The sequence below is a fragment of the Miniopterus natalensis genome, chromosome 14, assembly GCF_054644295.1.
Source record: "Miniopterus natalensis isolate mMinNat1 chromosome 14, mMinNat1.hap1, whole genome shotgun sequence".
Classification (NCBI taxonomy): Eukaryota; Metazoa; Chordata; class Mammalia; order Chiroptera; family Miniopteridae; genus Miniopterus; species Miniopterus natalensis.
Window position 1 is genome coordinate 38,668,834 of NC_142094.1, and position 21,364 is coordinate 38,690,197.

The window sequence follows — 21,364 nt, forward strand, 5'->3', positions numbered from 1 at the left end:
AACTAATGATTTTCAAAACAGGAGAGCTGTCAGGGAGCCTCAGCTGCAGACACCGAGATGAGCAAGCGGTGGAGCAGGAAGGGTTCCGTACCTGCCCCCTGCAGCTGGGGTCCTGGTTGATGTGCTGCATATATTGGCCCTGCATTTGCACAGAGAATTCCATGGTTAAAAAGTTTGTTCTGGGGGTTGGGGGGGAATGAAGAGAGATAATATTTCTCCTAGGAAAATAAGCACAGAACAGTGTCCTAGCTTTTATTCCTACTTCACTTCCCTATTTGATTTCAAAGAGGTTTTTTTAACTCCTTAACATTACACCCCAAGTGAGGTTGTCACCGATTTTGACTAAGGCACAGAGGCCCCTCAAATAGACTCAGAGATGATTAAACCTAGTATGAATCTTCCTTTAATTTTATAGCTTACCACTCTCTCAGGCATTCTAACTACCTCCTAGTGTTACTCTATGGGACAGATGAGAACTGATCAAAAGCCCTGTTTTCCCCTGGACTCTCCAGCTCTGGTTTTCCTTTTCTAGCCATAAATGAAGGGCTTAAGGTCATGCAAACTGTGATAAAGAGCATTATTCTTTTCATGCTAAAAATCTTCCCATCTGCTTTGAGGTGGTAAAAGTTCTTCCTAGTGTGACAAGCACACCACAGAGATGAGGTTGTCATATTACACAACAGTTTTCAGCCCAAACAATGCACCTCTGGAAACTCTAGCTGCAGGAAGAATCTGAGAGCCTTGGGATTCAGGCCACAGAATAGGTTCCACCTGGGAAGATGGGTCACCCAGGAAGACTGAGAGCTGCATGTTGTGCAATGGGAAGAATCTAGAAAATATTTCATACAAAAATATTAAAATAAGACAGACTCCACTATCTGAGTCTTGTTGCAGCAACTCTAGTGGCCACTAGCCCCAGTATTGGAGTGCTGTCACATGGTAATAATTCTGTGGATTCTTACATGCGTGGCTTGGCGCATTTGCAGATATATCCTGCTTTTGGCCTGGGTTTCCCTTTCAATACCCTTTCAAGACTATCTTAAAAGATAGTCTACAAATGGATCCTATGGAGGAAGAGTTTGCTTCAAGCGAATGTTACAGAGCTGCAGCACATACACACACCCGTGTCAGGAGCTGTGCTTCCAGCTCCGAGTCCAGGATAGCAAAGAGGTATCATCTCGTCTGATTCATTGGTAGTATTTCCTGGAGCACTTTGCTGAAGAGGTTGTGAAATAACATCAAAGCTTAGGGAGCAAGTGTGCTCTGATTGATTACTGATGTCTGCTAAAGATATGGGAGAGGCGACTATGGATTTTTTGCCATCTCAGCTCTAGATTAGACAGCAAGGCAAATCCTTGATAACCCCTTGCTTGTACCCTTCTTACATGCTACATGTTCATAGCAGATGTATTAGCCAGTGGCGGAATTTGGATCTGAATGGAGATTTTGTCCTGATTGGCTTCCTATAACTGTTTGGACAGTTAATTAAGGAATCAGTGACCTCACTTCCTCTGGGCTGTGGCATCACCTCCACTGACATCTGCCTAGATAGAACACCAGCCTGGTTCTCTCATTTCAGCATGTGCCATGTATATCTAGGTCCCTTGAGAAACTAAAGTTGCTGGGAAAATGGTCAAATGTTTTTGCTATCAAATTTTACTTTCCAGTGGTATTCAGCTCTGGCAAGCACTCTTTCCACCTTAATCTGTCCTCTGCCTTCCCCACCCCTGATTAATTGTGGCCACTGGCCAAGATGCAGTGTTTATTTTAGATCGCATGCCCTTCTGCTTTAGCCCTGAATGTGAACACTGATATATAGAATCATGCACTGGGGTTAACTTGAGGCGTATTCTCCATTCTCTCATCTGGGGTGGAATTTTTTATTGATCACACAGGTCCTCCTGCAAGGCTGTAGGAGCGTAGAGTTGGACTGCTGGGATGGAGATGACGGGATGCCCATCATTTATCATGGACATACACTGACGACCAAGATCCCCTTCAAGGTAATGCTTCATAACTTCCTTTAAATCAAATCAGAGTCATTATCTTCATTTAAATCAGTGACTCTACCAAATTATACACTAGATCCAGATCCTTGCTCTGAAGACTCCACAGAATTGTTTACAATGTTTTATAGGCTGCACACATGTTCTTTTTTCTGGGAGTTGATCTAGAACCCTTATTAGATTCTCATTCAGCCAAAGTTTAGTTACCATTACCTTAAATTAGTTCTCTCACAATAAGCATCATTGTAATTTTTACATCAAATGATATACAAAATTCAGGGGTTGTTCCTTTGCTATAGGAATTAAAGGTCATTTGTCCTGGTGTCCTGCTAAGAGAGGCCAACATCATATGTTAGGAAGTGATTCAATAATTAACATTATAAAATAATGAGAATTGGTTCCACTTGGGGAGTTGGTCACCCAAGTAGACTGGTCTCATTGGATTATTATTTCAAATTCTAAGTATTTTATTAGTTCATTGTGTAGTTACTATCCTCATTCAGAGGGTCTGGCTGTGTAACATTATTTTTCTCTGAACTGTGGCTTGTCTGGGAAAGAATATTATTATTTCTGTCACATGTGGAGATGATGGCTCAGATGCATTTTCTTTTTAATTTATTTTCCTATTCAGCCCTCATAAAACTCTTCTGCTTCACACTGAGGGATGAGGAGTTGATCACTGTGTTTATATACACACATAAATATGTGTGGTGTGTGTCTTATTGCCCCAAGTAGATTGTAAACTCCTTGGGAGCAGGAGAGTATCCCATGCCTACTATTTTTGATGCTATAACTAAAACAGTGTATTTTACCTACAGTATACACAGTATACATATATTGATTTGTTAAATTCAGCATACTGATAGCTGTTCCTCATAGTATGTGAACAAAACTCAATATGATCAGTTTAATGTCTTTGTAGAAAATAGCCTTATCCTCTTGCTTTAAGTTGAAAATACATTTGAAAACATAAAAACCACTTTGGCCAGAGCCTTCTGAAATCAATAATTTAGATGCTTTTTGTGGCTGTAAGTACCTTGCCTTCTGACATCCTAGACAGATACCTTAGGAGATATCTAATAAGACAGACTCTAATGAGCGGTTTTGTCTCTCATAGGAAGTGGTTGAAGCCATTGATCGCAGTGCCTTCATCAACTCTGACCTGCCAATCATCATATCAATTGAGAACCACTGTTCATTGCCTCAGCAACGAAAAATGGCAGAAATTTTCAAGGTATGCTTTTAACTAAGAGGCAGGATGGTATCTTGGCCTTTGTTTTGCCATTGCTGTTGAGTTTTATATGGATCCACTGTGGACCACACCACAGCTGGACACCAACCATGAAGCATGTACAATTAGGGTTTCTCAGGCCTGAGAAATGGGGGTGCCCTGGAAGCTTGGGCTTTCTCCAGGGTGGTCCATCTTTTGAGCTGGAGTAGCGAAGCATTGTTCTGTGGTCTCCTTTGGAGGTAAGAAAAGGCCACCTCTCCAGTGCTTCTGGAGCCACAAGTCAGAGATGCCAGGATGTTCCCTGTCATTGTTTATGGAAAAGCTGAAAATATCTGAGGGCAAATATGTCAAATCTTCCTGTGGCCCACACCACAGATACTGGGATCCAAGTTGGCAAAGAACTCAGAGTGGCCGCAACAGTTGCCATGTTAACATTCAGCCCTTCCTTATACAAGGAAACTACGATGCAGATTTAGGGGCAAATATTCCATGATACTTTCCCCTACCTCCACTGATAGAGACATTTGTGGAAACATCTTTGTCCCTACTCCCTACCTACTTCCAGGTTTCTATCCTTTTGACTTCTTACCTACATCTGCAACAGGCCATATGCAACAAACCACAGCCTCTAACTAAATCTCTGTTTTCTTATTTACTACATCAGACCCCAGAGCATTTTCCTAAAGAGTCAGAGCTGGCCCCATGCAGAGAATGGCCTGGACTCTCCTCCTTTCCTTTCAACCACCACCCTTCCTCCCAGTATGAAACTATTGGGGGAGGGGGAGACACATCTTCCCTGGGATTTTATAAACAGTTCAACTGGGCTGAAATAATTTAAGTATAGGCAAAAGGCATTGATTATGTATTTTTATTTATTCTTTTTAGACTGTGTTTGGAGAAAAACTGGTGACTAAATTCTTATTTGAGAGTGATTTCTCAGATGATCCGATGCTTCCTTCACCTGACCAACTTAGAAGGAAGGTGCTTCTTAAAAATAAGAAGCTAAAAGCCCATCAGACACCAGTGGATATCTTAAAGCAAAAGGTACTCTCCTCTTGTTAAAGAGGTTATGGGTAATCGGTTATTTATGTTATTGGCAAGGCTTCTGTCGACGGTAGGCGATTTATGGTTACATTTTTGGAAAGTCAAAAGTTGTACTCATATTTCAACTGTATGGGAAATCAGCACCCTCCGCGTTGTTGAAGGGTCAACTGTATAATATCAGCCTGTGTTCTCTGATACCTCAAATGCTGCCTCACTCACTCACTGCCCACGCTGGGGGCTCTTTCTTCTACAACACTGTTCCTCTGTGCTGTTTTCTTTCCCCGGCCACCGCTTCTCCCTGCCAAACAGACGCAGCTGCCCTGTGCTTACCTCTGTGGTCTTCAAGGTGCGTTTGAATGTCCTTGGAGCCGTTGCCTTTCCCACCCTGCACACGGTTGTCTGCAGTTACTTCTGCAGCGTCCATCCCACTGATGAACAGACTGTGCTGTGACAGATGCCTTCCCCGTGTGGACCCCAAATCCTCCTTCCTGTTCCTCCTACTCTCTGGCAGCACGTCCTCCCTCTGCAGCTGCACAGACTAATTGCGTATCTAGAAAGCTAGCATGTGTCTCCCCACCAGCTTTTCTCTTCTCCAAGCTAAACATTCTTGTGTCAACTGTTCCCCACAGGATATGGCTGCTAAGACTCTTCACTTTTCATTAAGAATATTTTGGATAGTCTTAAATTTGTGGACATTCTTGAATTTGCCAGTCTGAAAACGTGATTTCCAGAATTGCTCTAACTGCATGAGGACAGTGAAACCACCACCCCTCGTCACTGGAACGTTATACCTCGTTAATGTAGCCTAGAACTATTCTCGCTTTTAAAATTTCTTAATGCACACTAGGCTCATGTTGAGTTTGTGGAAAACAAAGAGTTCAGTTATTTTCACAGGGACTGTTCTTGTGCCTAGTCTCCCCATTTTTCCAGGTTTACGGTTAATTTTAACCTTTCATGTGCAGGAGCCTCATATTTATCTGTTAAACTCTTGATTTTGGTGTGTTATTGCAGCATACAAGGTTCTTTGTGAATTTCGACATCTGCCAGTGTATTTATTGGCAGTGTTTCAAACTGTGCCTTCATCCCAGGTTGCCCTTGAGCCAGACAGCTAAGTAGAGAGCCTGCCGCCCTTCTCACAGAACCTCCCTGGAGTTTAGTGCCTAGCACTCCTGGCTGGTGCTCTCCTTTCTTGCAGCCCATATTTCTTCAGTCGCCTTCAACTTCTTTATTTATAGAAGAGAAAGCTGGGGCCTGCCTAGCCATTTATGTGACTTTCTCAATGCCACACAGCTCCTAGTGGCAGAGCTGGAATTCAGATCCAGGTCCTCAGGAGAGACCTTTTCAAATGCAACACAGAAGTCAGAACACATAGATGAGAATCACTGGAACACTTTTAAAGACAGATTCTTAGGTCCCAAATCTGCCCAGTGAACTCAGAATTTTCAAGGAAAGCCTCATAATCTGTTTATTTAAAAGTAATTCTTATCATCCTGGAAGTTTGGAAAACGTCGCTTATCTGTAATTTCCCACAAAGTGAGTTACCTTATCCAAAAATCCTGAGGAGGTTACCGTGTGGGGAATTTGTTAGTAAAACCACACTAACTCACCCAGCCAGCATGGCTCAGCCGTTGAGCATCAACCCATGTGATCCAGGAGATCGTGGTTCGATTCCCAGTCAGGGCACATGCCCAGAATGTGAGCTCGATCCCCAGCAAGGGGCATGCAGGAGGCAGCCGATCAGTGACTCTCTCATCATTGATGTTTCTATCTATCTCTCCCTCTCCCTTCCTCTCTCTGAAATCAATAAAAATATATTTAAAGAAAACAAAAAACATGCCAACTTTTCCTAACCACTTCTTTATTTTCTGTGTTCTCACACCAACTAATGAGCAATCCATTCTGAAATTTGTCAGGTAACTTAACAAATAATTTCCACAACTGTAATTTCCACAACTTTTGGAAAAATGGGACAATGTAATCCCATTTCCACTTTTTCAAGGTCATTCCACCCTGGTTTCCCAGGGATTGTTGACAATCATATCTGCGAAGACTTTCAGCTGTCTGGCAGGTTGTGGGTGTGGACCTGGTCATCTGTGTTCACACCAGGCTGGGTGAATGAATGCCCAGAGCTCCAGTGTGCACAGACCCAGCCCCTAACTCAGAAAGCCTAGGTCATTTCCATACAGGGAACTTACCCTTCAGAAGCATGGACTGACTCAGAGTGGAACTTCTGAAGCCCTCCATCTGCCTCAAGCTCTTGCTGAGGCTCTTACTGAGTCCCATTAACAACACCCCACCAGATCTTCTATATTCTGACCTTGGTCTCCTGAACTCTGACCTGCTAGTTCACACTAGATGACAGTCACTGTGCTAGGCTCTGGGGGAACAGAGCAAAGTACGACGTGGCTCCTGCCAAAACCCATCTCCTCTTCTGACGCCTCACTCTAACCCCCTGACCTCTATCTGAATTGCTTTTATTCAAGGGCTAGGGCCCCGTTTTTCTGCCTCAGAATAAGTAGGATATTGCAAAGAATAGGGCTGTCAGCTCTCTTGACTGTCCATTTGGGCGCCTCTCCCATACTTCTTGCACTGGTGGAAGTATCTCAGCATCTAAGGCTGACTTGTGTCTAGAGAAGATTCCCCAAAGCTTTAAAGAACGCTAATCCTATGAGACACTGAAAAGAGAGTTAAAATTCTTCGATTAAATAATCATGGGAAATGCTGTACTGGAAATCTCTGATGAGGCATGATGCCCTTTAGCATGTTAAGTAAAGGCCATGTGAAGCTCCTTAGTAGGAATGTGTTTCAGTTTGTTTAAGCAGCTGTTTCCAAACTACCATTGTGTTTTGTGGTTACTGTAACCATCAGTTTTTACATAACAGCTAGTGTTCCACAAAACCCACTTTGAGAAGTCCCAGCCTAGACCATGTTCAGTTATCCAGAATGGAGATACACACACACACACACACACACACATAGCCTAAACTATATCTTCCTTATGTATACATGTTTATTATAAAGGTCATATAACCACAATTCAAGAAGTTTAGGGACTAGAAATCATTTTAAAATATACATAATTCCAAGGCCCAAAACAACCTGTATTACAGGGATTCTTAAGCTTGGTAATTAATATCTAGAAATAGAATTCAGGGGGTCATCGAGCTTAGATTTTTTTTAAAAATTACACCTTCATTTTCACTGACCTTTAGCTGAAATTAAGCATTTCCTCAGACTATAAATGTAGGGAAAAAGCCACAGTGACATTGGCAGTACCTATGTCCTTGTCACCAATTGAAATCACAGGTTTTTCATGTTATATCACAGCTGTTGCTAATATCTCCAAGAATTATGTATGCTCATCACTATTTCAAAAACGTTATTTAGCCTACCATTATATATGCTTTTATTGTGTTAATAAAGAAACACATATTCCTAGGGCACAAATTTGTTTTTTCAACATTTGATAACTGTATTCAACATTCTTTTTTCCTTTGTAATCTTATATTTGATTTTATGCATTTAAAGTGTCATTCTGAGAAGGGGTCCTACCTTACCAGACTGCTAGAGGAGCCTGTGCCACAAAAACAGGTCAAGAATCCTGCTATACTTATATTTAATAGTTAGCCTTTTGTGCATGTCATTTTATATCATGACCAGAGATATATAGATATTGAACAGAGGATATAGAACTGTACAAGGTGGGCAAAAGTAGGTTTATAGATGTTCGTATGGAAAAAGACATGCAGATTATGATTATTACGATAGCTTTATTAATTCAAAAGAATGTCACAATGCAACTGTAAACCTACTTTTGCCAACCGTTGTATATTATATACACATACACGTAACTTTTCCTGTATTTCGGATTATTTCCTTATGCTAGGTGCCCAGACCTATATTTATTCTTGTGTCCTGTGATATCCCCACACGGTAATTCTAGTCGAATATAGCAGCACATATCAAAATTTTTAAAGTTTCTAAGTCTATTTTGTTAATCTGATTGATGGTTCAGATAAAGTCTGCTGAAAAAAACTTTATTTAAACCAGCAACTATTCTTTTGGTCTCTTCATCCACAAGGATTCTAATATTTTTCTCAAGGTCAAAGGCCTTTAAGATATTATTTAAGAAGGAAAAAGAAAAATGGTTTCTTAGCAGAGATTTACTTTCCCAAAATTGATGGGTAGGTTCACTTCACCATTTGAGTCTGAAGCACCAAGGTTTCTCCTGGAGGGTTTGCCTCAGGGAACCACTATTCCTTGGGATTTTTCCTTAAAGCTCCAGGAGTCCTCTTGCAGAGATGTTAACATTTACCCAGTGATTAACCTTGACCTTCAAGTGAATTTAGATTTTTATTTCCTTTCCCAAATGATTCAAAATAGGATAAGCCATGTTTAATAGCTGTCTTAAGCATAAGATGGTCATTTTGAAAGCTATAAATGTACATTCACTAGCTTAGCATCTGCAGTCCTTAATTATTGATATCTTACAGGCTCATCAGTCTTTAATTATTGATCTCTTACAGGCTCACCAGTTAGCATCCATGCAAGCTCAGGCTTACAATGGTGGGAATGCCAACTCCCCACCTGCTAATAACGAGGAGGAAGAAGATGAAGAAGACGAGTATGATTATGACTATGAGTCCCTGTCGGACGGTAAGAGAGGCAGGCCCTATGCTTGGTGCAGGGAAGTGCCTGGATTTCCTGTTGGGGTTTTTTGGTGTCTTCCCCCCCCCCCAAAAAAATATATATATAAGCCTGGCACTCCATAGATCAACAATACAGATAGTTGTAATATATTATCCAAGAGTTTCTGAATCCTATCACTTAGAAGGACCAAGTTGGCCGCTTCAGCCATCACTCAGGGGAAGAAGAGGAAGGTGTGGGAAGCCACAGAGGGGTCATTCCTAAGTAGGTTTCAGTTTCTGGCTTGACTGATGCTCTAAGCTGGAAGTGTAGACTGTGGCTGAATCTTTGCTGTCTCCTGCACCCCCTGCAGGGGGCAGCATCACGTTTCTGCACTGTCTGCCCCTCCCTTTTACATCGTTCACACGGGCTTTCTAGGGGTATGGAAAAGAAAGAGGCCTCGTTTCCCTACCCCACTATCCCCCTTCTCACATTACTAAGCCAAGGAGACATTTTCTTCTGGCTCCACGGAAGGAACAAAAGATGGGTAATGGCTGATGGTGCAATCCAAAAAATTCACATAAATGATGTTCTCTCGAGATTGATTACAGGTGAAGGATTCTTCTTACATGAGAATTAAACTTGAGATGCATTTTGTTTGCACTAAATTAGTGTGATTTGTTATAGATTGCAAAATGTTTTCTCAGGTACCATTGCTGATGGTAGACTGTTTTACTTTGGCAACTTCTGAAAGACAACAGTGTAGTAAAGAAAATATGCCAAAGTTCCTATTTACGTAAACATTATACAGGGTAGGGCAAAAGTAGGTCTACAGTTGTTCATATGGCAAATAATACAATCATTGATAAACAAAAATACAAGAATAAACTGTTTCATGTACTCACAACTATAGACCTACTTTTGCCCCACCCTGAATATGTAGAATACATTACTTCTCTGTTGGGTAATTGTTTTGCTAATATGCAGATAAGCACAGACCAGCGACCTCTTACCACTGGGATTAAGACAGCAAGCTGCCCTCCAAATATCTGCTTCTGGCACAGCAGAACTGTCCCCTAGTCATGTTTGGCATCATGAACCTCCATCATGGCCAGGGGTTACAGTCCAGTCTCTTTGTGCCCCCCCACCAAATACAATACTAGTCTCTCCATTTTTTAAATTAAAGTATAGTTGACATACAATATTATAGTAGTTTCAGGTAAGCAATATAGTGACTCAACATTTATGTTCCTTATGTGATCACCGCAAGAAGTCCAGTAATGGTCTGTCACCATACAAAGTTAGAAAATATTGACTATTTTTTCTGTCCTGTACATAACATTCCCGTGATTATTTTTTTATATACATGGAGGTTTGCCCCTCTTATTCCCCCATTTCCCTCATCCCCCATGCCCCTCCCTTCTGGCAACCATCCATTTGTTCTCTTTGTCTATGAGTCTGTATCTGTTTTGTTTTATTTGTTGTATATGTTTTTTAGATTTCACATATAAGTGAAATCATGTGGTATTTGTCTTTCTCTGTCTGACTTATTTCACTTAGCACAATACTCTCTAGTTCCATCCATGCCACCAATGGCAAGGTTTCATTCTTTTTTATGACCGAGTAATATTTTGTTGTGTAATGTGCACCCACTCTTTTTTATCCATTCATCTACCCACGGACAGTTAGATGGCTCAGCTTTCACAGCTCGGCTCTTGTGAATAATGCGGTAATGAATGTAGGGATGCATGTACCTTTTGAATTATTGTTTTTGTTTTCTTCAGATAGATATTTAGAAGTGGGATTGTTATATCCATTTAATATTTATTCTTAACAGTTTATTGCTTCATAGCATCATCTAAAAACCAATGTACTTGACCTGAAACCCCATCAGATAATACAAGGGGCATATTCTTTAATGGGGAGGTCAAAAGAGGGAGAAAATGAAAAGGGGTCAAGATAATTCTTGTATTTTATTTCTGAAAAGTTGTGGGAATACAAATATTTGTATATTGACTTGTTCTTTCCCGTGGGTCCCTACAACAGTCATAGTGATGTTTTCCCATAGAAGAACAAATTTATTCAGATAAGAAATGAAAAGCACATTTAAGATATCAACTGGTACAGATGTCATTTCCTTCTGCAAGAAGTTAGTGCACTGGAAGATAAATTCACTCTCATAAATCATCCTGTGTGTTTTTCTGTACTTTGGTAACAAGAAAGGAGATGGCTTTTCTTAGTTATTAGTATTATTATTATAGGTGTTTTTGATATTTAAATAACAAAATGAACAGGTAGGGGAAGGATCTTCCTGATGTACAGCCATACCTGGGAGATATTGCAGGTTGGATGCCAGATCACTGCAATAAAGCGAGTCATAATCTTTTTGCTGGTGGAGGACCTTGTATAAAATGCAATTTGTAAAAAAAAAAAAATGTAACATCAGTAAAGCACAATAAAATGAGGTATGCCTGTATTTTCAGGAGAGTAAAATTTAAACCCTTCCCCACTGAATTTCTACAATAGTTGAGTGCTTTTTAAAACCCACATGTGCTGGGGTGGGGTATACACAAAAAGTGGGCCCCACCAAGTGCTGCCCCAATGGACTGTGAGACTTGGGCAATGTCCTTCCACCCAAGGACAATGTCTAGGCCCTCAGATGTGTAATGACAAGGTTCTGTTACGTGTTGACTGATGTTCTCCCATCTTCCAGCACTAACATTTAGGATCCACAACAATTAAACCCGTGTTCCAATTGTCTACATGCAAATGAACCTCCTTATTTAGATGAGGTCTTATGGTGCCAAAACTACTGGCAATGAATCCATTCGATCAAAAATAAACACATTGTTTAACAAATTTAAAAATTACACCTCAAGCCATCATTTTGGTAGCATGTAGCCAGCCTCGTCTTACGACAGGCACAGGTGTCTGGGTACCCCGGCAATGATGTAGACGTAGCCCTTGAGGGAAGCGTTTGGTTCTTGTTTGCTGAAGCCTGCCACTTCGTTTTCAGACAACATTCTAGAAGACAGACCTGAAAACAAGTCATGCAATGACAAACTTCAGTTTGAGTATACTGAGGAAATCCCCAAAAGGATAAAGAAAGCAGATAACTCTGCTTGCAACAAAGGAAAGGTGGGTGACTGGTTTCTGTTCAATTGCACTTGGACCCGTGGTGCTCTCGTCAGTTGCAGGTGGGATTTCACTCCCTCCCTACCCCTTCCCATCACCTTTCCCCTCACTTTCCCTTAGATGCCAAAGCCCACATGGTGATGCTATGGGACACCCACCTGCCATTTGTAGAAGGTTAGTCACGGATTCATCCAACCAGTACCTACTGAAGGTGGCAGAAGGAGGTGGTTTAGTGCTGGAGACCAACCTGTAAACAGTGCTTGTAGATAAATAGAAAGAGCAGTGATTACGTAGCGTTACCAGAGCATGAAGAAGGAAGATCTGGCCAAGCAGACAGAAACAGGGCATGCAGGCCAAGAGGACAGTGGGGACCTTCAAGGAACTGCTAGGAGTTTCAAAGACGTTAGGGGGTGACCAAGAAGATGAATGGGGCCAGATCGTGAAGTGTTAACGGAGGAAGGACGCTGAGGCTAGAAGGGTGAATGAGGTACCCAGACCCTGCCCTCGAGTGCCTCACAGTACGTAGGCTCTGAGCAAATCTGTAGACATAGTTGCAGTGAGATTGTTAGAGAACAGAATATTAAAAGATGTCAGAAATGTGAGCCACGGAAGATACCTACTCGATGACCTATTCACTCAGCAAATGTGCACTGACTGCTCCACAGTTACAACACTGGCCTGCACCCGTGAGGTAGACTCAGTTCTTGCTCTCAGAATATTTTCACTCTAGGAAAGGTGTTAGGACGTAGGGGTGGATACAGAGCAAGGTGAAACACTGGTCACACAAGAAGGGGACAGATGAAGAGCTGTTGGGTGGCGGATACCCTTCCATGTCAACTGGTACGCTTTTTCCCTCGATAGGTGTATGACATGGAGTTGGGAGAAGAATTTTATCTTCCTCAGAATAAAAAGGAAAGCAGACAGATTGCGCCAGAGCTTTCCGACCTTGTCATCTATTGCCAAGCGGTAAAATTTCCAGGTAAGAGTAGGAAAAACCATCTAAAACATTTGAAGATGCCAAAAGATAAGAAGATACTATTTATTTGAGTATTGTGAATACGCTCAAAATAGCTAAATTGTGTTGCTGAAATCATCGTTAAAATACATCCTAAATATTTGTTGTTATTATTATAATTTACTGGGGTGCTCTTGTGGAAAATGCCTTAAAATGTTTATTTTTCAAATCATATTATGTCTTCATAACAGTTAATAATGATAATAATAACATTCACAGCATCTAGGAGCTGAAATTTATGAAACAGTTAAGTACCAGGATTTGTGTGTGTATTTTACAGACACCATCTTATTGCCTTCATCATAATTGCATGAGGTACTGAATTTATTCCCCATTTTTAAATGAAACAAAGTCTGAGAGAGATAAAGGAGCTGGCCCTAGGTTTCAGAAGGATCAGTTAAAGACTCTTTTGTTTGAAAGTGGCAGAAATGGCCTTAAGCAAAGAGGAAACTTACTGGCTCTTGTTTTGAAAAATGAAGGGATACAGAAGTTTCAGGTTTGGCTTGATCCAGGGCTCCCTCCCTGTCTGCCCTGTGCTGGTCCTGTTCCCTTTGCGGCTGTGAGGCAGAAGCAGCAGGCTGGCACCTCGTGCTTCCAGGCTCAGCTTCAGTGCAGAAGCCATTCCAGTGCTTTCAACAGCAGTCTGATTGGTTTCCATTGTGCCCTTTTGCCCATCCCTGAACCAGTCACTGTGGCCAAGGGCAGGCAGAACTCTGATAGTCTAGGGCCTAGGTCACCTGCCCCATCCCTGAGCTGGGTGGCAAGACTCCGCCCAAACCACAAGGACCAAGGTCAGGGTTTCAGTGGGAGAAAAGATTTCCCCCCAGTTGACCGTATCTGGAAGTACAGTGCTGATAAACCACTTCCCAAAAAAAGGTTTGTTTCAGTTAATAAGTGGCAGAACTGTGATCCTGAAGCCTGTCTATCCCATTGCTCTACCTCACCTCGCCGGTCAGGGTGTGTGAGGTCACCCAATTGTGCGTCCCACAAAGGGGACAGCTGGAGGTGGAGGGCAACAGGGAAGTCCGTATTTATATATGTGGAAGTCAGAAAAAGTCACCTCCTCACACTAAGAAAAAGGATTCCCTTACACAAGATGTCTGAGGACAGGACAGCCGCTGGATTGGGAGAGTGTCTAAACGTTGGCAAACGAGGTATATAAACTCGGCCTGGAGAGGGAATTAAAAGACCAACCCTCGTCTTTTCCAACATGATCTGAACGCAGATCCCAGCTTCCAGAGGTTTCTCTTAAGCACCAGTTCTCACTCTCTGCCCTGAAACTGAGACAAAGGTATTGGGCTATTTAAAGATTAGATAAAAGTGGTCTTTTTGCACGCCAGAAGGGGGGAAAAAAAATCATAAACCGAATTTCCTCAATTTTAAGCTTTCTCCCATAAACTGTTTGGAATTTTTGGCAGCAGCTGCTGCTTATCTGTTGGCAGATTCTGTTGAGGGAGATCTGAATGAATAAGTAGTAAGCGAAGATTTCAAACACGTGCAGGGACCTAGCCGGTTAGGTGTAGTTTCACAGACCATGACTTTCACATACGTACAATGCAATCGTATTTGCGGCTGGTGAAATTGTCCTTACGATGAGGAAAAATCTTTTCCTGTCTAAAGAGCCTCGTGGCCTGTGTGGCCTTCACCATAGGGAGAAGTGTGAAGGTCGCTTCATTCAAGAATCACACTCACTGCCTCTCCTGTTCTTTATAAATCCAGCTGACACTGTACCCAAACCATTCTGTGGGCAAATAAAGAGCACAAATTCCCGAATTTGTGGAGGAGTCAAAAGGTCCTTCGGCCCAGCTTCTGACTAGAGGCAAAGGCTGAGCATGGCGTTATTTGGCTGATTTTCAAAATTCCCAATATGCTGTCCTTTTGAAGTGTTTATAGATATAAACACATTCCTTATAGATATACTATATTTTAATTTTTTTTTTAGTAATGGGAGTTTTGTACGTTTTTTCTTTCCCCTAATTTATTTCCTGTCTCAAAATAACTAAATGGTGTTGCCAGAATCATTGTTAGAATATCTTCTACATATTTGTTGGGATTATAATTTGTTTCGATGCTCTGAGGAAAAACACCATAAAATATTCATTTTGCTACACTATTGGTTACACTATCCATCTCAATGCATCGCACGCTTCACCGTCCCACGCCCCTTCCAAGGAGCCATGTGCAGAAAAGTCCTCAGAGCAGTGAGGCGGCAAGAAGACCACGCGGTACAACCTTCCCCACAAGCGCAGTAGCCGCCCCAACCCCAGGAACCCCTGCGGCGGGGGGACTCCGCTCCCCTGTGACCTTGGCTAGCACAGTTCGTTAACTCTTCTGCACTCCAGAGTCCTTATCTATAAAAGGGACAGAACAGTCCTAACTTGCAGGGTTGTTGTAAAAATTGACACTAAAGTATATAATGTGACTAGCACACTATCTACAAATAGCTGGCTCTCTGGAAACGGTGGTTGTCGCTGTTCTTATTGGTAAATGGGCCCACGGGGCAGATTCCTCCCCTTTCGCGGTCACCCAGCCCTTGTTCCTACTTCCTTGCCCCCCCCCCCTCGAGAGCAGCCGGGCTGTTCACCGAAGGTCCCATATGTCCCTGGGGGGCGCCTACATGTGCCAGGGCGCGTGCAAAAGCCCCAGAGTGAACACGGTGCCTCACTCTGGCCCCTCACCAGTTTTACTTGAGAGAAAATCTACTGTTACATCATTGTGCAGAGGGCAGAAGTCACAAAATGTTAAGATAAAGCATGAGAACTCACTACTCCAAGTTTGTGCATCTTTGCAGTTACGGATACTTCAGAGAGAAAAATTTAGAAGCCCCACAGCTGCTATGAACTGACCACTTTTTTCTCTGAACAAGATACCCATGTGTGTGTGTGTGTGTGTGTGTGTGTGTGTGTATTATCTCATTTAACCAAAGCCTTTTACAGGTGAGGAAGGAGTGGTGCAGAGGGGTTAAGTAGCTTGTGTGAGGTCACACGACTGGGAACTGGATTTAAACCCCAAAGTCTATGCTTTTATTAAACACGACTTTATCCCTGTCTTCTCTGATGATGTTTTTGGAAGGTCTGTTCTCATCTCAAGAAGACCCCCTTCAGCTGTGCTCCAGCTGAAGAAATTACTTTCTAATGGTACAATTGTAGACAGTGGACACAGTTTGGAGGCAGCTCTGGCTTCACCGGTGCCTTTAACTCACTCCTGCACCGGATCCAGGTCCACGCGTGTGCATTCATTTCCTTGTTCAGCAAACATCCGTTAAATTGCTGCTGCACACCAGGCCCGGTGCCAGGCAGGAAGGACCCAGGGAGTGGCTGGATCAGGAGTGAGAAAAAGAGGCCATGAGACCTCACTATCTTCAAACATATTTCCCATTTAATCCTCAGACTGAGCCTGTGAGCTCCTATCATTACACCTATTTTATCGATAAGGAAACTGAGGACCAGAGAAGGTCGAGTTAAGTCAAGGCTCATACTGGCGGGAATTCAAGCTAGACACTATGATGCTAAGCCTCAGGCTCTGGACCATTCTTTCAAATCTCCAAATTGAGTAATTCGGTCCTGATAATTCAGTGTTGACTGGAGCACTTTCTTTTTATTCAATTTTCCAAAATCTTTCTGGTGCACCATCAAGTAGGCGTGGGTGCGATTTTGTGGTTATTCTGTAGTAATCCTGCAGTTTTTGTCACATTTGCCTACAGAGGTAAAAACTCTGCTCTAACTGCCTACAATACTATTATTAACAATGCTGAAAATGCTAGTAGGTCTTCTGTGCTGGGTCATAAGGGAGTAGTAGGACTTCAAAGTAAACATTAACAGGGATGGAAAATGTTGAGTTCCCTCGCTTGTAGTTTTTGGCTTATTTATTTTCATTTTATGGGAACAGGCCTGTCAACTCTAAATGCATCTGGCTCTAGCAGAGGAAAAGAAAGGAAAAGCAGGAAGTCCATTTTTGGCAACAATCCGGGCAGAATGAGCCCCGGGGAGACGGCATCACTTAACAAAACATCTGGAAAAAGTAAAGTCACCTTCTTACAATATCTGTGCTTGATTCTGCGTACTGGATAAGTCCAATGTTTTACTCTCTAAGCACTTCCCTTGAACTTTTTTTCTTTTTTTTATTTCTATGAATGTTTATATTATGTAAGTGTGGTATAAATATTTTCTTTAATTTACATTTTTAACTTCCTTAAAAAAAAAATAGCATTTCACGGAAGATGTTCTAACAGTGTTTGCCTCAAAAGGAAAAAATTGGAACCACCTTGGAACATTCTAGTGGTTCTTGGAACTGCTCTCTCCACCATTATAACTCCAGAAGATATATCCATTTTATTACTAATTACTTTTTATTATAAAAGTAATAAATTCTCATAGTTAAAAAAACTCAAACAATACAGGGTATTATTAAAATTCCTTTCCATTCTCAATGGGTCAGTTCTACTCCCCAGAGGTAACCACTGTTAAGTTTATTGTGTTTTCTTCAAGAAAAATAAGATCCTTTTTAAGACGATCCAAATGGGATATAGCAGAACATACTTGTATAACTTTTATATTGCTGTAACTTTTCAAATATCTTTCTGTGCATATATCTCCCTCGTTCTCCTTAATGCCTCTGGTATTCCATTGTGTATATACCGTGAATTATTTAACCACTTCCTCACTGGTAGAACATTTGGGTTGCTTCCCGAGGTTTTTGTTTCATATATGAAATGCTAGCATGAACACCCTTATACATTTATTGTCATGTATTGTTCAGATATATCCACAGGACAGGTGAGGTACTAAGGTAAAGGACTTCTAGGCTTTTAACTTAAATTGGTGTTTCTACACTCATTTTAAAACTCAACAGCTATCGCTTTGTTTCAGGGTGGTGGACTAACTCACAAGTAACACTATTCTAGTATAACACTATAGAGCGTAACTTGATAGTGTAACACTAGGTAACACTGTTAAGATCCATTCTGATGTGTTACGTAGTTATAATTGTGTACTGGGATGTTGTTCAGGTTTATCTTTCTAAAACATTTAAAGTTTTCTGCACTAATCTGAGGCTAATCTTTTGGGGGGTTTAGGTTCCTATGAAGGAATTCGACAGGCGTGGGAGGAATCTTCTTCCCCCCTCAGCCCAACCACGTCCCTCAGCGCTATCATTAGAACTCCCAAATGTTACCATATCTCATCGCTGAATGAAAATGCCGCCAAACGTCTGTGTCGCAGGTATTCTCAGAAATTGATCCAGCACACCGCCTGCCAGCTGCTGAGGACTTACCCGGCTGCCACCCGCATCGACTCCTCCAACCCCAACCCCCTCATGTTCTGGCTGCATGGGATACAGCTGGTGGCACTCAACTACCAGACAGATGGTAATGGGCCCGCTGCACCGAGGGCGCCTCCTCACCTCCCTCCTTTGCGTCTTATGTTTCAGTAAACCTAGTTCAACAAACACATTTTTTAAAGGGGCAAGATTCCAGACCGGGGCACACCATATGTAAGAGTCAGAACGCAGGTGAATTTGATGCTGAATTGTGCCCTTGATGTTTCAGAGTTAAGGCGATAGACAAGAACCTAAAAGGGGTCCCTAATAATAGTCTCCTGTTCTTGCCCCCCTTTTAAAGCACTTTCTAATCATAAGGCTGCTCATGTGTGTCTTTAAACAAGACATTCTTTAGGGCCGTGTCTCATTTGTTTCTAAAGACCTTTTGGGGCAGAGAGTTCCCAACGCCCCTTAGTAAGCTGTCTTATTAAGCGACTCTGCAGTCAAAAAGCAGTTGTCGCCCCATGCGAATTGCAAGTTAAGACTATTTTAGTTTCTCATCCCTTTGCAATTGAAATGGAGAATCGTGGTCATTGCTCTACGAGTAGCTAACATGGAGGAAACAAGTGTGTGGCCTGAGGAAGTAGCCTTTGTGTTTCCCCACTGTTGATAAAACTCTCGTAACAGGAGTAACGTGAGGCCTGAACACCCGGAACAAAAGCTACCATGTGGTGCGCTCTCACTGTGCGCCAGGCACTGTGCTGAATTTTCCTTGACCCCTCCTGTCTCGTTTCATCTTTGCAACAACCCTGAGTGGTGAGCACCTTTTTGGTCCCCACTCCCCAGATGAGCAAACCGAGGCACAGAGCAATTGATCTGCTCCAAGTCACAGAATGACTTATAGTCCTGAATTCAAGGGCTCTGGGGGTTTAGAGCATAAAATATCGTGTTTCCACTTGGTTATGGGGGCAGGAGCGGAGCTGCAGAAAATAAAGTCTAAGAGGCATGTTTCCTCGAAGCACCTTCAGAGCCCACGGTCTTTCCTTTGTTCAGCTAAACGTCCTCATTCCTCTCACATGACCTGAACCAGATCCTGACTGACTGTGCTGACCCGCCCACCACAGCACAGCCCTGTCTCCAGCCAAGGTCAAGACACACCTTTCGCTCCGAAACCAGCGAGGCGCCTGCTACTGGTGCCAGCAGCGCCCATTTGTGGCTGACCCTGCAGACTTTATTTGCCTCTTTTGATTGAAATTAAATAACACGATGCAGGTGAAGTGCCATGCTTAGCACAGTGCCTGGCACCGAGAAAGCGTTCCACAAACGTTAACGATGATTAAGTGTTTTTGATAAGTTATGAAAACAGTAGGATTTGGACTCGCAAATGGAAACAATACTGAAATATTTCAAAGTTGTAAAAATTTCTTTTCAATCTGTCCCTGGTGGCTTGTGGGCCCACATCTCTGACCCTGTCTGAAGGCCTGTGTCCACTGGCGCCCTTGGTTATTATGATACTGAAATATTTTAAGTAAACTGAAATAACTTGCAAGATGGTTTTCTCGAGGAAATGGAAATGCGTTTGGTTTTGGATGTGCCCTCTCTCCTGACATGCTGAGGCTGGTGCAGACGCACTGGCTCCTGGGGCCGCCCCGCAGTCCGGGAGCTTGGCCTTCCCTCACCCCTGAAGGCTCTGCCTCTCTCCCAGATGAAGCTGGGAGCCCATGTTCAAGCTGCCTACTCAGGGGAGACATGGCTGTGTGGACAGTTCATCCTCAAGTTTCTCTACATTATCTTCCAACCAGGAGAGAGCACTGCCATGACACCTGTGTCGATTCAGTGCCACGAGCAATGATTAAATGTCTCCCCGCACTGGGCAAAGCACAAGCGACACTTAGTTTCAGCATTTTCATCTGTAAAACTGGACTTCATTTGCGCAAACTGGGGATAGAGCCTGGTCGATACCGTGCACATAGTAGGTGCTCGGTAAATGCATGCTGAGCTGAAACTGACTGTTCCTCTCAGCCCCACAGCACTCTGAGCCTGTGGTCCTTGATTTTTGATCCAAATCTCTTCTAGGTACTTTCCTGTGAATTGCAAATCCAAATAGACAGATAAGAGTCAACATTGGAATCATTATTTTTTAATTTTTACAAAGAATTCCTAGGTTAGGGAGGGCTTGATTTTCCATGGAACATCCCAGCCAAGTAAGAGAGCACCCTCTCCCAGGGTCCCTCTGGTCTCCAGCTGTGTTCCATGGGTCCTCTTCCTTACCACTTCCCGAGTTTCAGGGGACCCTGATGCCCCAAAGGAATGTCTGTGGACTTAGGGTCATTTCTTCCCAGGATTTCTAATGGCTCCATCAACTCCAAGAAGGTCTGCAGTGATCTGGAACCAGGAATAGCCCAGGTCTACACTCAATAAAACCAACTCTTGAGTTTGGAAACTCACTTGAGCCTGGTATGCAAACCCTGGTGACTGCTGGCAGCAGTCCCTTAACATTCTTTCCATCTGGGGCAGAACAATTTCTGCCTCGTGTAACCAGGACCTGCAAGTATATAGACATGCAGCCCAAATCAAAAGAAAAGCTTCTATTAATATTTATCATGCTTTTCTTGAATGATTGCCAAACTCTTTTCGCTGACTGTTCTAGCCCCGTAATAGAGGCATAATTATTACGGGAATGGTGTCTACCTCAGACAGGGTTTTTAAATAAATACAAGACCACAGAGGTAATGATAAGGCCTGATCTACCATCACAGGCACTGACTGAGAGGGTGATTGGGTGACACGGATTCGTGCACCCTCCTTCACTTGGTTACCACAAAGGTTTTAAACTGTAGCCCCAGATGATGTTCTGGAGCCATGCCTAGGGGACAGTCGGAGGGCTAGATTTGAGGTCCCACCTTTATTCCAGACTGAGCAGCTCCACCTGGATAAGGTTTACCCATTCGATTACTAAATGAGATTGCAGTAAAGAAAAAGTACTTTAAGATTTGAGAAAGCTATAAGGATAGACCCTGGCCTCATGGAGTCAGACTTCAAACCCAAATG

General features: G+C 42.6%; 1 protein-coding gene across 1 annotated transcript in view; it reads left to right on the top strand.

Moving 5' to 3' along the window:
• PLCE1 (phospholipase C epsilon 1) overlaps positions 1-21,364 on the top strand; it is a 247,106-nt gene that overhangs the window by 203,221 nt on the left and 22,521 nt on the right. The window contains exons 17-24 of the mRNA XM_087824459.1: positions 1,896-2,003; positions 3,124-3,240; positions 4,123-4,281; positions 8,808-8,937; positions 11,924-12,045; positions 12,904-13,021; positions 16,946-17,077; positions 18,132-18,422. Of these exons, the coding sequence (XP_087680585.1) occupies positions 1,896-2,003; positions 3,124-3,240; positions 4,123-4,281; positions 8,808-8,937; positions 11,924-12,045; positions 12,904-13,021; positions 16,946-17,077; positions 18,132-18,422 (1,177 nt within the window). The remainder of the gene's footprint in view (positions 1-1,895; positions 2,004-3,123; positions 3,241-4,122; positions 4,282-8,807; positions 8,938-11,923; positions 12,046-12,903; positions 13,022-16,945; positions 17,078-18,131; positions 18,423-21,364) is intronic.